General features: G+C 41.6%; 2 protein-coding genes across 4 annotated transcripts in view; both read right to left on the bottom strand.

The window, feature by feature from the left end:
- The window catches only part of LOC144681583 (uncharacterized), a 29,320-nt gene extending 25,109 nt beyond the window's left edge, over positions 1-4,211 (bottom strand). Inside the window, exon 1 of the mRNA XM_078543294.1 lies at positions 3,890-4,211. Coding sequence (XP_078399420.1) covers positions 3,890-3,917 — 28 coding nt within the window. The 5' untranslated portion in view covers positions 3,918-4,211. The remainder of the gene's footprint in view (positions 1-3,889) is intronic.
- A 7,696-nt stretch (positions 4,212-11,907) lies between these two features.
- LOC144681581 (uncharacterized) overlaps positions 11,908-18,193 on the bottom strand; it is an 85,708-nt gene continuing 79,422 nt past the window's right edge. For all 3 annotated transcript variants that reach the window (XM_078543291.1, XM_078543289.1, XM_078543292.1), the window contains one exon: positions 11,908-17,687. In XM_078543291.1, coding sequence (XP_078399417.1) covers positions 15,628-17,687 — 2,060 coding nt within the window. In that variant the 3' untranslated portion in view covers positions 11,908-15,627. The remainder of the gene's footprint in view (positions 17,688-18,193) is intronic.

The raw sequence follows: 18,193 nt of genomic DNA, 5'->3' as shown, positions 1-18,193 counted from the left end.
TGAATGACAAAAGCGTGGAGACATTTCGTTTCAGGGAGGTTTGTGCCTCAGTGGGTACTGCCCATGTCTTTGAACCAGAATTTCTGGGTTTAAGCCCCACCCCAGGGCAGGAACCTTTTGGAGGTGAAGGGGGTCTTGGCTGACAGCTGGAGAGCCGGTGAGAGCCCCGCATCCCCTCTTTCTAGGCACCTGACAGGCTAGAGGAAGGCCTTTCCTCAGGGCCAAGGACCCTGGAGGTGGAAGTCCCATCTGCTGAGAGATGCTGGTATGACACCCACCTAGCATCCCAGGCCACAGTTGAGGGGAGGCGGGTTGCAGGGTGGGAGGTCAGCATCAAGGCAGGGGTTTGGCTTCTAATGGGCCACCTCCACCTGATGCCAGGTTCCTCAATCAGGCCACACCACCCCAGCCCTGGAACCCGCAAGCAACCCCATATGGGTCTGCTTATCGTCCTCCCCACGTGGCGAACCACCCACTTGCCACTGGGTTAATACCATTAATTGGCCACTTAAGGGGCTCAGTTGGTGGCGGGGGCAGGAAGGGTGTCCACAGCCCTTCCCACCACTGACTTAATTGAGGTGGGGGCATGGTCCTCACTGGCCATCGTTCTGACTGCTTAAATGTCCCCCTGCCACTAAACTCACCATGGGAGAGGGCAGAAGATTCTGGCCCAAGATTTGTCGGCCGCTGAAGGAGCATTCATGATGCAGTTCAACAGATTGATAATCAGCTTGCTAATCCCTCCCCATTAAAGCTCCCCCACTATTCCCCAAAGGGGAAGAAGAGTGTGTGTGAAGAGTTGAAACAAACAATTACATTTCGGAGGATAAGTAACCACTAATGTAATGTGACTGACGTAGAGGCACAGTATCATGAAGTGGAATATCAACCAGCTTTGTGTACAGTGAGCGACATCAATCGAGGTATTCAACAGGGAATTGCATTGCTACCTGAAAGGAGAGACTGTGCAAGGTTACAAGAATTAGGCAGGGGAGTGGGACTAGGTGGAATGCTCTTTCAGAGAGCCAGCACAATCTCGATGGTCTGAATGGCCTCCTTCTGCACTTAAATATATTGTGATACTCTGCAGCAAGTGAGAGTAGATGAAATTAAAGTGGAGGCATTTGGTCCCAGGCAAAGCCAGCAAGTTTAATCCTGCATGATTCCCGTATCCCTAGATTCCCTTAGAGTGCAAGAATCTAAGTTTAATAATTAGGTCATTTCAGATTTTGACTTTGTCAACAGTTTTCAGGCAATGGCTTTTTTGTAGGTTAGTGACCAGTTGAGGGTGACGCATCGTGTTTGAGAAGTTGATCAGTTAGTGGGTACATGAGAGACACTATCATTGTGCACGTGAATGAGGGAGGACACTTGGTTGAAGGCACCATTTCGCACAGTACTCGGTGAGATGTTTTCTGTCATTAGTGAGTGTGGCTCTTAGGGTGAAACAAATCACTAGCCGGAGTGCCAAAGACATTGTTATCAACACTGATGTATTTCCTACATCTGGTCGCAACCAAGTTAAGTACAAATGAAGAAGGAGTGGTGCTAGAATTGATCCCTGGATGAAGCCATTGATTTAATATTTTCATGAGCTGGTCCAATACACGATGTGTTCACTGAAACATATACCGAGTATATGGTTCCAAATCTCAAGACTCTCAATATTTTCACTAGAAGACATTTATCCGAGACATGTTGCTCACACATGGTCACCTGATTGAGGTACTGGAGGACACTTGACCACCACAGAACTGCATCTCAACCAGGAGGCATAAGAACATAAGAAACAGGAATAAGACTGAGCCATATGGCCCCTCAAGCCTGCTCCCCCATTCAACCACATCATGGTTAATCTTCAACCTCAACTCCTCTTTCCTGCATGATTCCCGTATCCCTAGATTCCCTTAGAGTTCAAGAATCTATCCATCTCAGTGTTGAATATATTTAAAAACTAAGCATCCACATCTGGGTGGAGAATTCCAAAGACTCACAAACCCCGAGTGAAGTAATTTCTCCTAATCTCAGTCCTAAATTGCTGACTCTGAAACTCTGCCCCGTAGTTGTAGGCTACAGCTGGGAAAACAGTCACTCAGTATTTACCCTGTCAAACCCCCTCAGAATCTGGTTTCAATGCAATCACCTCTCTCAGTCTTCTAAACTCCAGAAAGTATAGGTACCTTCTACTCAATCTCTCATTATGGAAAAACCCCAGAATCTCATCCCAGGAACCAATTCTAGTGCACCAAGGTTACTATTTGCCATCTTACATCCTTTCTTAAATATGGGAACAAAACTGTACACAGTACTCCTAATGTGGTCTCACCAAAGCACTGTACAATTGCAGCAAGGCTTCCTGTCTCTTGTACTTCAAACCCCTGCAGTAAAAGCCTACATACCATTCACCTTTCTAATTCCTTGTTGTACCTGCACATTAACTTTCTGTGTTTCATGTAAAAAGGGCACCCAAATCCCCTTGAACTCCAACATTTAATAGTTTCCTACCATTTTTTTTTACGTTCAATTTATCTATTCTTCTCACATTACACTTCTCTGTGTTGTACTCTATCTGCCAACTTGGTGAGCAGTCACTTAACCTGCCTGGGAGCCCTCTGCAGAAGGGAAGGGGAGAGATCTTTGTCAAGAATGGAAAGAACAGTGATATAAAAAAAAATTCTGCAAATGCTCGTCAGGTCGGCGGCATCAACATTGATAGACATGGAGTTAACGGATTAGATCGGTTACCGTTCATCAGGCTTGGACTTGAGGGTTTGACTGTAAGCGACTGTACATGGTCAGGGGATGGGGGGCGTGGGGGTGGGGCGCAGAACAAAAAAGTGACAGAATGGAGGGCAGAAGTTATTAGAACATAAGAAATGAGAGCACGAGTAGACCATTCAGCCCCTCAAGCCTATCCCACCATTCAATAAGATAATGGCTGTTCTGCCTCAGGCTTCAACTTCTCATAGCCCTCGACTCCCCAATGTTTCAACAATCTATCTACCTCCTCTTTAAATACTTTCAGTGATCTAGCCTCCACCACTCTCTGGGGCAAAGAATTGACATTCACTACACTCTGGGAGAAGAAATTCCTTCGCATTCTCAGTTTTAAATGTGTCCCCTTATTCTGTAACTATGTCCCCTAGTTCCAGATTCCCCAGGGGAATCTGGAACTAGGGGACATAGTTACAGAAGGAAAGGAGTCAAGGTACAAGTCAAAAAGGACCGGTGGTGGGATAATAAATGATGGGTCCGGAGAAGGGGTAAAGGCTAACAGCAGAAACGTCACCAACATCTGCTGTGTCAGACAGTGGAAGCAGTGGTTCATAGAATCACAGGATTGTTACAATGTAGAAGGAGGCCATTCAGCCCATCGTGTCTGCACCGGGTTCTGATCTAAGCTGTTGAAAGGCTAGAAAATGCCTGATCAAAAGGTGAAATGCCGGTTTGTTCCTCTCTTGAGTGGGTGGTATGTATGACACCCACTTCTCTTCGCCTGTTTACCTGTCCGCGAATGGGAAACTGAGTACAGTCAAAGCAATGTTCAAAGATGTACTTATTGGAAAATAAGGCGACCGCCCCACCTTCAGTTCTTCAGTACCTTCTCTTCTGGTGTTGCTTCAGTTTAGATACAGTGAACGCGGGATTGCTTCGGACTAGATCAGACAGTGACATCGTACCCCAGCCAGGTGTACAGACTGATCGAAACCCGACGACCGCCAGTCAGCCACTGTATCCCGTGCAAAAATTAGAAAATCAAATCTGCTGTTCCTGTATCCAATGGTGATGAACACACACACACACACACAAATCATTTTACAATCACCAGCTGTCGATTTGAGCGGACTTTCCAAGAGTTTGGGAAAGTTTTGCAAAGTTTGATACTCACTGGAAACCGGCTCCAGCCACGGGAGCATCCTGTGTTGTGCCACGTGACTGTCCCGCTGCTCTGGAGACAGTGAAATTGACACTGAAATGCCAATGGATGGGGGCAGCCAGAGAGAGCAGTACTGTGCAGGATAGACATTGGCAGGGAACAGCAAACAGATAGCATAAACTCAGTGGCGCCAGACAAAGGAGGGGACGCAGGACAGGGACAGAGAGAGACCCGGGGTAGCAGTAAAGAGAAATTAAAAGGAAAGCAGAGACTGAGAAAACAAAGCAGACAGGGGAACGTGCGCAGAAAGAGAATAGAGAGAGAAAACAGGAAAAGAGAGCCAGAGAAGGGAAAACAAAAGGACAGATAGAGTAGGGTGGGGATAAACAGAGCAGAAAGTGGAGAACAAGGTGCTTGAAATAAAACAGCAAAGAGAAGAGTGAGAGAATAGAGCAGTAAGAGGATTGGAAGAGAACAGAAGAGACGTATAGAGCAGAGCATACAGAGCTGAGTACAGATTGGGAAATAGAGATAGCTGGGCACAGAACATAAACGTACAAACTTACAGATTAGGAGCAGGAGTAGGCCATTTGACCCCTCGAGCCTGCTCTGCCATTCGATAAGATTATGGTTGATTTGATTGTAACCTCAACTCTACTTTCTTGCCTACCCTCTAGACTCTTTGACTCCCTTGTCAATCAAGAATCTATCTAACTCAGCCTTAAAAATATTCAATGGCCTTGTCTCCACTGCTCTCTGGGGAAGAGAGTTCCACAGGCTAGTGACCCTTGAAAGAAAAATCTCCTCAACTCAGTCTTAAATGGGAGACCCCTAATTTTTAAACAGTGTCCCCTAGTTCTAGTCTGTCCCGTAAGGGGAAACATCCTTTCAGCATCCAACCCGTCAAGTTCCCTCAGGATCTTATGCGTTTCAATGAGATCACCTCTCGTTCTTCTAAACTGCAATGGATACAGGTTATGATATGGACCTAAAATTAGACTGTAAAGTGGGAATGAAGCAGAAAGCCAACTGGAGATTAAAGTGAGGAAGAACAGAGAGTAGAGTTGGCAATAAAGAAACAGAAAGTAGATAAAAATAAATAGAATTCACAGAACAATTGGAAATATAGATTGAGAGCAAAGACAACAGAAAATACATTTGGAGTTAGAAAGCAAGTATGGGCAGCCCCAAAGGAAGATCAACACAATAAATAGGGCAAAGGCATTAACAAAAAGGCAAGATTTGCAAATGAAGAGGTAGAAAGGAGAGATAACAGCAAAAATAAAGACTAAACAGCAGTCAGATCAGATAATACATAGAGAACCAATGACTACAGGCAATACATGAGAAAAAGCAACTTTATGTACAATTACAGAATATACAGCACAGAAGCAGACCATTCAGCTCTACTAGCCTGTGCTGATGTTTAGATTCCACACGAGTCTCCTCCCATTCCATCTGTCTCATCTCAAAAGTGGTGAATGGAGTTTAATCCGGAGAAGTATAAGGTTATACATTTGGGGAGGGCAAACAAGACAAGCACACACACAATAATAGTAAGGTATTGAGAAACGTAGAAGAATAGATCCCCGAGGCTAGCAGGGCAGGTAGTCAAGGTGGTTGAGAAGGCGTACAGTATCCTTACCTTTACCAGCTGAGGCACAGAGTCTAAAAGAAGGGAGATTATGCTAGAACTGTATAAAAATTGGTTAGGCCACAGCTAGAGTATTATGTATGGGTTTGGTCACTGCATACAGGAAGAATATGACATTAGAGGCAGTACAGAGGAGATTTACAAGACTGTTGCTAGGAATGGAGGATTTTAACTATGAAGACAGATTGAATAGGCTGGTGTTGTTTTCTTTGGAACAGAGAAGGTGGAGGGAGATTTAACTGAGATGTTTAAAATTATGAGTGGCCTAGACAGAGTGTATAGGAAGGACCTATTTCCTTTAGCATGGGGCATGGATTTAATGTAATTGACAGAAGGATTAAAGGGGAATAGAGGTGATGGTGGTCTGAAACTCTCTGTCTGATAGGAAAGTAGAGGCAGAAACCCTCATCAAATTTTTAAAAAATTCTTGGATTTGCATGTGAAGTACTGTAACCTAGAGGGTTGTGGAAGAGCTGGAAAATGGGATTAGGCTGGATAACTCTTTTTCAGCAGGCACAAACAAGATGGGCCAAATAGCCTCCTCTGTGCAGTAAATTTTGCATCTCAGCCTTTCAGCATATCTTTTTATTCTCTTTTATCTCATGTACTCATTTAGATTCTTTTTGAAAGCATCTAAGGCACATTGGAACAGGAGGAGGCCACTTTGTCCCTTGATCCTGTTCCACCATTCATTGAAATCATGCTTGATCTGCAACTTAACTTCTTTGGCCCATCCCTTAGGATCTTTGGTCACCCGAAATCTCTCAAATTAACTATTGATCTAGCATCAATTGGCATTTGCAGTTCCAAACTTCTGCCATACTTTGTGTGTAGGAGTGTTTCCTTATTTCACTCCCGAAAGATCTGGCTCTGATTGTTAAACTGTGCCTCCTAATTCTAAACTGCCCAACCAGTGGAAATAATTTCTCTCCATCTACCCTATGTGCTCCTCTTAATATCTTGAAAACTATTTGCCTCACTCATTTCTGGTGGTTGTGAGTGCCACATTCTAACCACGCTCTGAGAAAAGAAATTTCCCTATTGGAGGTATTAGTAAAGGAGGTCTTGTGGTGCAGTGGGTAGCATCCCTGCCTCTGAGCTAGAAGCTCTGGGGTCAAGTCCCACTCCAGGACTTGGTGTCCAAGGAAGGTATGTATATAACACAGCCAAACAGGTTGAGTATCAACCTGTAAATTTTTCCAGCATACACCAATGGCAGGCAGTAAGAGTGGGAGGGATTCCTGGTGGGCCATGTGATGGAAAGGAAATTGGAGCCTCTCCCATCTCTGTCCATAACTCCAGGTCATGACACGCATGTGAAAGTATATGTTGCCACAGCAACTCAGGCTCCTTTGGCTGGTGCGGTGGGTGGGGGGCAGTTGGCTGGACAGCCAGCGTGGATCAGATTGGTGCCAACAGCAATGGGTTCAATCACTTTTCTGGCTGGGGTGGATTCAGGACCTGCCTCCTTGTCCTACCTGCAGTGAAGGTTGTGGCGCTGTGGGTTGGACCTGCCTTTGGGCAGAAAGCACAAGAAGAACTTAATCATAACTGTCTTGTATTTATGGACCTTGTTTTGGATTCCCCCACAAGTGGATACATTCTCTCCACATCCACCCACGCCCATTCATAATTTTGAAGACCTCTAACATATGAGGAAATAAAGGATGAAGAATGGTGAAGACCATTGTCAAAGATTAGAGATAATGTGCAAAGAGAGATAATGGATCAACCACACAGCGTGCTAGGGAACAAAGGGATCAGTGATGTTTTCCCCCTTAAACTCCCTATCATCTAAGCTTTGAATGGTATTAACCATCTTCCACCGAGTGTGTGGTAATTGATTGACAATTTTCCACTTGTGTAAATGTATTATGTTAAATAGCATGGGTCACTGATAAATCTGCTCCTGATTTTCTAACCTAACAACAAATACGAGAGAACAAACATGCCTTAAACTTCAGCTGAGTTGTTTTTTTTTAAGAAGTTGTCTTTTTATGGCTCTAGTCTTATCCTCAGGGGATAAGACTTCAGCTGTGTGAATGCCTCATAATCAGAGGGCAGTTTTCCTATTTAATTATCCAGCCCATGTACTTAGCTGTTGAACCAGATGTTCCTTGCCTACTGGTGCTGTTCTCACCACAGATGCTAAAACATAAGGTTGCTATCAATGAAAATGTTAAATATATACTTACAGGCCTCTTAACTTTGCATGTGTCAGCAGAAATCTAGCCGATTTCTGCCAGCAGCAAGCCTGATCAGAAATAGCTTCCATCTTTAGTTGTTGACTTTATTCTGTGTTTTGCCAGCATTCTCTCTACTTCACCTGGAATTTCTGATTCCTGCTCAGTTAGGGATCCTCCAGTACCCCATCCAGGGAGTCACTCTTTGTCTGTTCTAGATTCTGAGCTCTAGAATTCCCTTCCCAAGATCTCTCCACCTCCCCATCCCTTCACTCTCCTTTAAGATGCTGCTTAAAGCCTACATCTATGACCAAGCGTTTGGCCACTAATTTTGTCAATTTTTCCTGAATATGCTCCTGTGACAAGCCTTGGGATATTTGACTACACCAAAGGTGCTATACAAATGGAAAATGTTGTTATGTACTCAGGCTGATTGGCTGTAAAAAGCATCACAGTTGAGTGCTCATTTACATTTTCCTACAGTGGGCATGGATAGTAATCAGGATCAGGATTTCTAGCTCATTTTAACCAATGGACAATGAAGCTAATAGTACCACTCCAATAGCTCAGCTGGCTGATATCAGATAAATTGCGGGAGTCAAAAGTCAATTATATATTTTTAAAATTTGCTAATCTGAAAAAGAATAGATAACACTAGAAATACGCAGCAGGCGAGTCAGCATTTGTAATGAGAAACGGCAGATAACGACATTGACGACATGTGCCCTTCAACCCAACTGGAAACTGAACTGTAGTTACTAAAGTTAGTGTTCAGAGCACAGGGTTACAGAGTGCCTAGTGAAAGGTGGCACTATTCTTTCAACTTACATTGGGCAAGGACAGAGACACAATCCCAGCCCCAAGCACATTTTCCCCACCCTCCCCTCTCTATTTTTCAGAGTGAATGGCCTCTCCATGCCACATTGTTCAACCACTTCTACTTCCAGATACTCTTGCCAATGTCCCTTCCTGTGCAATCGGAGCAAATGCAACACATGTCTCACATCATTGTCCAGGGCCCCAAATACTTCTTCCACTTGCAGCAAACATTCACATGTGCAACCTTCAAGTTATTATACCAAATTCTCTGCTCATGGTGCGGTCTCCCCCACATTGTGGAGACATAACACAGGCGAGGCACTCTTTACTGAACACTTCCATTCTATCTTCAAGTAAAGTCCTGGCTTCCCTGTTACTCATCACTTTACCTGCCCTTCCCTTTCCTACTCTAACGTCTCCACCTTTGTTGTCAGCTTCAAGAATTGTAACTCAAATTTCTACTGGGCAATGTTCACCCCTCTGGTTTGAAAGTTCAAGGATGCTGGAATACAAAAAGGGAGGAAATGATGCTTCAGTTGTATGAAGCCTTGGTAGGACTCCATCTGGAGTCTAATGTTCAGGCCTGAGCACCACATCTCAGGAGGGGTATATTGGTCTTGGAGGAAGTACAGCGCAAATTCACAACAATGATTCTGGAGGTTTAGTTATGAGGACATAACTGGTTGCATAAACCTGGTTTGTATTCCTTAAGTATAGAAGCATGAATGGTGATCTAATCAAGGTATTTAAAATGATTTTTAAAAAGTATTTGCTCTGGTTGGGAAATTTAAAAGAAGGAGCCATAATCTTAAAACCAGGCCATTCAGGAATGAAACTAGGAAGCACTTCTTCAGACAAGGCTAATAGAAATCTGAAAATCTCTCCCCAAAATGGACATAGGATTAATTGAAGCTTCTGAGCTGATGTCGATAGATTTTTGTTGCATTAGCTTACTGTTCCTTCTGCAGTCCAACCAACAGTCCTTAAAGGACTGGAAATCACCACAAAAGGTTGCTTTTTTTTTTCTTTTTGCCTAACCTGCCATGAAACAAGAAGTAGCAGAAATGCCTCTTCCAGCTCCATCACAACTGTTGTTTTTCTATGACAACTTGGCGGCTTCCATGGTCACTTTTTCCAGAATTATTTAACTCAATTTGACAACTTGCCTTGGTGAAATTTTAACCCACAAATTCTAAGTTTTAGTCCAGTATGGAAACTTCTACACCACACCTAATTGTCGACCTGCAATCACATGGAGATACCTGTATTATTAAGATATTGTATGGAAGTTAGTGCAAGTACTGACTGGAGGCACATAGCATTGTTACGTTCCATCATAGATCAAGACTCCACTTATGTATTGTCCTAAAATGTAAGGGGTGGAATGGGCTTGCATCCGCTTAATCTTTCAGTGTACGATAGTTGCATCCTATTTCCATGGATTATAACCTGCAGTTGCACCGTTTAAAAAGAGGTCAGTGAGGAGAAGGAGACTGCAGAACAAGCAAAAACAAACATTCGGTTTATTATACGACCAAAACGTAAAAAATTAAAAGTATAAATTTGCTATAAAATAACATCAAAAGCAATGTATAGAATAATTACAAGGGAATTTAAACAATTACTGATATGCTTGGGCTGTACAAAGTGTATCATACAGATATACCGTCAGCAATGCATTTTACTACACATCGTCTGTGCTAATCTATCTAAGCACTTTAGACTTTCCCAGGCCAATTGTCCCTCTTTGATAGAGCTTCAGGAGCCCAGGTTGCCAGCCTTGTACAGAACACAAGTCTGAAACTTGCTTTAATGACACTATAAATGTTTAGACTGGCAGCCATGCTTGGTGTGTCTGTCAGTCTGAGAGTCGGGACCGTTTACAGCATGTCAATGAGCAACAGATTGACAGTCATTTGTGGCACTCGGGTTAGTACTTAACAGGGTACTTAACCAGTACTTAACTGGTAGTGTCCATCAATTAAATCTGCTGAGCACAAAACTCAAACGTGAAGAAAAAATATATAAAGATACTGTCTCATTAATTCATCTGTAATATTTTTTGCAACCACAAGCCACAAACCTCGGTTATACTGGAATATAAGAGATTTAAAAATATTAAGGTCGACTTGGTCACTTTGGCCAAAGTACTGCAATGGGAAGGATTAAAATATAATATATGCCTTCCTTTCAATCCTTATGTAACAGGAAATGGGCAGGCCCCTTAATGAAACTAACCTTAATAAAAAAGAGTTATGCCATCAGACAATCACATTATTGATTCCTGCCTTTAAAATATATATTTCTAATCTATCCTTAGTGAGTATTTAAATAGACTCCAGTGGCATTAGTAAATGCTTGCCAGATTAACCATCAAGGCACTGGAGTATCTTACTGAGATCAGGGTTTTTGGCCTTAATGACCTCAGCAAATCAATTGTAGAGAGGCCCATGAGAATACGCTGAGAGAAAAACATTCACAAACAATAGCACTCACCAGTCTAATTCAAAGGGCCTTGGTTCATAAGGTGCATTTTAAAATCTCACAGTATTTGAATATCACATCATATTGTTTGGATTCCAGGAGCCACTTAGCCTGCCTGGACAAAGATGCCCTGTAGTTCCAAGAAGATATTGAAAGGTATTACCTCTTCCCTCCTCTTGTATACATGCTCCTATAAAAGACGATACACATTCTTCTCACTCCTTTTCTATGCCTCCTATATAAACACCACCCCACACAGCCACACAAACAAACATACTCTGTCCCCATCAAACTGTACACACACACACCCATCTCACTATTAATTCAAAATGCCACAGCTGCTGAAAATCTGAACAAAATAACTGTTTCATTCTCCAAAAATGCTATCTGACCTGCTGAGTGTTTCAGGCCTTTTGTGTCTTAATTCTCTATAAATTTGCATACATTCTCTGTATATTCCACAGACAACTGCACATGCACATGCACCCTCCCCTATAAATACATTATCACCTCTCCCTGAATAATATGCACACAATGACACATTGTCCGCTAAAGACAGCACTGAACAAATGCAACACCCTTCCTGAAATTTCTGCTGCTGATATCATTATGCATTTCTCATCCTAGTCACTGATTTGGCAAGAAAATAGGTGCATATTTACTGCAGCTGTGCTGAATAGGATCGGGTCCTAGCAAACAACGTGTACAGTGATGGTGTTGAACGTTAGTTAAAGTGAGTGCAAACAAGTTTATGGTCTGTGCAAACAATGCATTTTCATAGGTCTGTCCCAGCGAATCTTCAGAAACGACGTTTTACTCTAATAAACCATGAATTGTGTTGACACTGGTGGACCTGATGTCATCCAATGTGTTACTGTAATTCAAATTGCTTTTTTTTAAGGCTGTAGCTGCAAGTTGTGAATATTGCTATTTTGAAATAGTATAACTGGAAATTATCGTGGCTGCATCTATTGACACTGGACCACTAGGGGGAACACTGCCTGCACATGAGCAGATGCACTCAGTGGCATCATAGTCAATAACGTTCATCATTTAATGCCTGGCTGGATTTCTACTTCTTGAAACTGTAAAACCTGAATTGCGGATAATGTTTAACTTAGAGGGATTCACAATGTCATTGAAATCAATAGTGCTCATGGACGGGGTATACATAAAATACAGGACAAAAAAAAACTGCTCATAAAAATACAGAATTATTATACAAATAGTGACAGGCAAAACACAGATGAACTTGTTTTATTATGACACTGTTTAAACCTCAATTATCAGCGTCACTTTGCTATTATATCAACAGGTTCCTAGAAACCTCCAGATTTGAGGTGTTCCTCAGGTCCCTTGGCTTCTCACCTGGTGAGAAATAAAGGACCCCAGCCTCATTCCTTCTGTACCACCTCATAGTGACTGTGTTTCTCGCAAACATCACTCTAGTTTAGATTTACAAAAAAATGTATTTGAATTCCAGTCATGGATTGCTGAAAAAGTTTTGAATCACTGTTGATTTTCTTTCTTTTAACCTTAAGGCCAAGCTCAATTTCAAGTGTAACTGGAGAAAAGTCTTCAATCTTCATTGCATGAATCTGTTGTGCAGTGCATTTATCGATCAGCTCCCACAGACATCCTCTGATTACATCTGTGAATAACCACAGGAACCTGGATTCGCAGCAGTAATTAACGTGCTCAGGGATTCTGTGGCATTGCACTTATATTCTGTTGTGTTTTCCAAATGCAAGTCGGAATTGCAATTTTGTACATATTAACACTCAAATGATGCAGCAATGTTTTAAGGGGTGTGGGTGGAACTCAGTTTTTAAATTGGGCAGTTTGTTTGTTGTAGGGAATGATTGACAGCAAATCTAGAAAGTGGTGCTTCCTCTGCTTGGAGCTAAGTAAGACCGTCCACATCACAAATGCAGGGATATAAGTACCTGGAACAGGCTGAAGCAGGAGGCCTTCTCGCTGCTGCACAAGCCAAAGAGATACAACACAGTCTTTCTAAGAGCTCCTGTGCCACAATACAGTTATGTGACTGCGCTGGTTTTCTCATCATTTTCTTATCTACCACCTTTTCATTGAATCTTTAGAATGGTTACAGCACAGAATTAGGCCCTATGAGTCCATGCGGCTCTCTGCAAGAGCAACTCAGCTAATCCCACTCTATCCCCTTTCCCTATAGCTGTGCAATATTATCTCGTTAGGTAATAATCCAATTCAATTTTAAAAGCCATGAATAAATCTGCTTTCACCACACTCTCAAGCAGTGCATTCCAGATCTCAACCACTCGCTGCGTAAAAAAAAGTCTTTCAACATGTCATCTTTAGTTTTTTTGCCATTCATCTTAAATTGGTGTCCTCCAGTTCCCAACCCTTCCACCAGTGGGTCACAGTTTCTTTCTATCAACTCTGCCCAGATCCAACACCATTTTGAACACCTGTGTCGAATCTCCTCTCAACCTTCTCTTCTCTTAAAAAAAACAGCCCCAGCTTCTCTAATCTATTCACATAACTGGAGTCCCTCATCCGTAGAATCACTCTCATCAATCTTTTCTGCACCCTCTTTAATGCCTTCACATCTTTCCTGAAATGTGGGGCCCAAAATTGGACACAATAATCCAGTCAAAGCAGAATCAGTGTTTAATAAAGGTTCAATTTAACTTCCTTGCTTTTATACTCTATGCTTCTTTTTATAAAGCCCAGGATCCCATTTGCCTTATTAACCAATTCCTTAACCTGCCCTGCCATCCTTCAACAATTTGAACACATACTCCCCCATCCCTCTGCCCTCTTTAGAATTGTATCCTTTTTCACTTAATATTCAACTCAAATGAATCGCTAAGTAGAAAGGTTCAAAAAGTGTCAATAGAATCTCTTACAAAACACTTGATCCGATATGGATCCATTGGAGACAATTGGACAAATAACAAGGGCAGATATTATTATTCATATTGATTTGCTTCTGTTAGCTTTATGCTAGACATTTTTCTCTTCTGTAAATTTCCAATCTGGTTTCCCTCCTTTTGCTCTTTCTCAGACTCTTCCATGCACATTATAACTTGGCTAAAAGGTTCTTCATTACAAAATCATCTTGTAAAATGTAGGTATGAATAGACAGTCAAGAGTTTGCCATGTCATTGAAGAGCCATGGATTGAAAAATGTTTTGTTATTAATGTCTGAGAGGGGTGGCGGTGAGGGAGAGACTATTTTCAGTATCAAGTAATCACTTATCAATATAATGTTCAAAAATGATGATTGATGGTGGAAATCAAAAGGATTCTCTGAATTGAGTAAAACATAATGATTAGCATCCCCAAGCTCTTCCATCTCAAAATTCATCTATAAAAGCAGATCTTTCATTTCAGAAACAGAATGACCACTGTTATAAACAAGAGAACTGAATAAACACTGTGTTGCAAAACTCATAACAGTTGGTGAGCCCTTCAAATAATAGGCTTGATTAACTGAGCAATGGAACTCTATAACTGTTTCCATCCAACTCTAACATTCACCAGACCAAGAGAAGTCAATAGTGCAGAGGACATCGATTACATTTCTGAAAAACAGACATAATTTATCTCTCTGTCTCGCTTTTCCTCTCTCTCTTTCTCCCTCTCTCTCTCTCTCTGCCCCTATTTCTCTTGCTCTGCTTACCTTTCCTACATTACAACATTGATTACACTTCAAAACTTCTTCACTGGTTGTGAAGGGCTTTGGAACATTGCAAGGGTGTAAAAGACACTATACAAATGCAAGTCTTTCTTTCTTTTTGCCTCTCTCATGCGTGTGCCCTCATCTGGCATAGAGATGATGGACCAATCAGCCTTCTTCTGTGTTGTATCGTTCTATGATTCTATTTTATCACACAAGTGACTTCTTGCTCCTCAACCATTTGCTCCATAGAAGGAGCCGATGCTGTGTTCCATAACAAGAGTATTCAAAAATTTAGATGACTGATGGTGAATAGTATGGACACTTGATGTTTTCCTGGACCTGTGTTGGGGTGTCCTCAGGAAATCTGGTATGTTGGTATCTCTGAGACCGACCAATAAAGTGCTAAATGATCATACAACATGTCCCTTCCTAATAAAAGCACATGTGATGGATTTTTAAAAACTGAGAATAACAATATTTCTATTGCAACAAGAATGAATCGATTCATTATCAAGAACTACCTCCTTATAACAATTTTTGGTTTATCTCTTTTCACTATAGGTGGGAGATTTCAAGATTGGCATTTGTTTCAGATCCAGCTGTTAACCTATAAAAGTGACTTTTGTTTAGTGTTAAAATGAATATCAGTGAGAGTAAGTGAGTTTTGAAAGACAATACACTAATAAATCACAGAATAAAAGATTTGGTCTTGTGAAGTAAACATTCAGTCACACAGTCACACTAACCAAGTTTCAAAGAATTTGTTTCATAGAATGAGGATGAAGTATTGCTGTTCCTTTCTCTGCATGACTTGTAGTTCTTCTTTTAATCAGTGATAAAGTAATCATGAACCTTTTATTAAAAATAATGCAAAATACTTATCTTCAACCATATCTGGTATTTTCCCCCAATACTATTAAAGAAATTGATTTCTATCAGAGGATTAAAGTTCAATGGTATCACTAGAAAGACTGACATCATCAATCACTCTTATTTCTATAAAACTCTTTTGTGCCTCAACATCAGGGTCTTCTGTCTTCAGTTTTAATTCAGAATTGTCTAAACTCTTGTTTTGTGGGAGAAGGCTCTCACTAGCTGGATCAACAGAGGGAACACTCTCACCAGAGGACCGGTTACGAGTCCATGAATACCAGTGGATTCCAAAGGATGTTTTAGAAGCACTATCCAAGGAACTGCTTGAGGCTGACCTTTGAAATCTACTGGATGCTTGAGTGTGTTCAAGATCCTGGATGGACTGTTTGGATGTATCTGTCTGGACATTGTTCAATGAGCTGCATTTGGCTATGCTGTACAAATAGTCTGGGTCACTGTTCCGACGCTTGAAATTTGATGACCCCACTGCAACATTACTCTGATCAAGTGCTTTGTGTGGTCTCATAGAGGAGCCAGTGTCTTCTATGGATAAGTAGCTGGGATATCGAAGACTAGAAGTGTGAAACAAGCTGTCTCTAACAATGTGTTCTCTGAAAAGAGCTTCATCAATACTTCGGCTAAGATTGATGGGCGAAGGTGGACGCAAGTCAAAGACATTGAGAGACAGCACCGACTCTTTCTCAATGCAGATGCTGGTAAATGAACGACCCATCATTAAATTATGAGATTTGGGTCCCAGAACTGGTATTTTGGGCCGGTGATTCAGAGAGATCATGGAACCGTCGTTGTTGTAGTAACTTTTGTTAGGTTTTGGTTCATTAGTTTCATTCAATGTTTTAAGAGGCATGCTGTCTGGCTGGTTTCGTATAAGGTTCTTGCAAATGTCATTGTTGGTTATCCTGTCCTGGGTTCCAGAAGACCAATCATAGCAGTTGTTTGGGTATTCTGGTGCCTCCCTCTTCCTGTAGTGGTGGAAGTATTGAACAATCTTGCTCCAACAGATGTGATCAGGCCTGCCTTGCTGCTGACAAAGTGCATAGGAGGTCACAAAACACAAGGCAAATGATATTGCAATCTCAAAACTTCGATACCAAAACTGGAGGAACCACCAGGACCAATAGAAACGTCCCTTCTCTCCCAATATTCCATAAATCCATAAAATAGCATAGATTTGTAGTGCGCAGCAGAGTAACCCAAAGACACCACTGATAGCCATCAATCTACAGGAGATTAAAAGCTGCTTTAGTGCTCGCTCCTGATTCTGGAGGTCAAGGGATTCTTCATTACGAATTGTAGGTTTCTGGATTTGCCCAATCGTGGCTTCAGAGCGACTCTTGAGTTTACAATAGGTGAGAAAAAATGCGAAGATTAGAAATGATCCCCATGAAACTGAGAAGATATGGAGGACTATGTTCACAGCTGGATTCAGCAGGGAATAAAGAAGATCTCCACTTAGCAGCGCAACAAAATGGATAACTGAAATCACCGCCAATAAAGCTGGGTTCTGGATTTTGGAGGAGAGCATTTGAAGCTTCCCTGTCTTCAGCAAAAGCAGCAAAAGGATGCCAAAGGTGGTGGTGAGAAGGGGAAATGTAACGTTATACAACACCAAACTACCAACTGTAGGAAGCTTGGACTTGCTGCCATAGGGATCATGGAACAAGTACACAGCTCTTAAGAGAGCTAATGCAAATAGTAGGGCATTAGCTGCCATGAGATAGCCAATGTCTGGAATGTACAAAATAGGAGAGCCTATCAAATTAATAAGAGACATCAACATAAGGATAACAAACAGTATGCCTGCCCCATAAACATGCATTTCCCAAGCAAAGCTTAAAGTCCGTTTCAAATCGTTCCACTGAGCTGTGGTTTTATTGGAGGTGCACTCCCTATCCCACGTGGAGCACAGTTGGGAAGAAGACTTATTTTCATCAGAATGGTTGCCAATGGTCGTCTTTAAGTCTGGTGTGCCACCTGGTTTCTGGGCATTGACTGGCATGATATTTTTCCGTTCTGATCCATGTTGAGAATCCTGTTCTTCGGAAGAAGAGTTGACACTAGTTGAGTTATTGAATGCTATCTTCATGGTTGGACTTTGTCCACTGTTCCCTGTAAAAGATATAGCAAAAGAACATCAGTCATATTATTGTGGAGCTTTATACAAATCATGGCCTACAGCAAGAGTAGACCATCCTTCAAAGCTAATTGTACATTGACAAGAGTCACACATTTTACATATAGTGTACTAATCTGTTCACTGTTATTCTCAGTATTCACACTAGCAGCTTCAAGACCTTTTGAAACTTAGTCTATCAGAATTATTTTTAATAATTTTATTCCTAACTATTGATTTAAAATCCGGATTATACTCTCAATTGCCCAGTCATCTATGTTAACTTGTTGAGGCATACTCACTCTGCGTTATTCTGTACTTCTCACAATGATACTTAGTGATTGGGAAAATTGGCTGAATAAAGTATTCAGAGAGCTGCATTTCAGCACAGAAGGACTACAATACCAAAACCTGCCCTAAAGTGCTTTTCTGCCTGAGTAACTGTAATTTCCACGTTAATGACTGAACACCTTAAACAGGTGAAGTGAACAACCCAAAATTT

This window comes from Cetorhinus maximus, chromosome 6 (genome assembly GCF_964194155.1).
Source record: "Cetorhinus maximus chromosome 6, sCetMax3.hap1.1, whole genome shotgun sequence".
Lineage (NCBI taxonomy): Eukaryota > Metazoa > Chordata > Chondrichthyes > Lamniformes > Cetorhinidae > Cetorhinus > Cetorhinus maximus.
The sequence above is the reverse complement of the archived record's forward strand: the minus strand, read 5'-3'. Positions and strand labels throughout refer to the sequence as shown.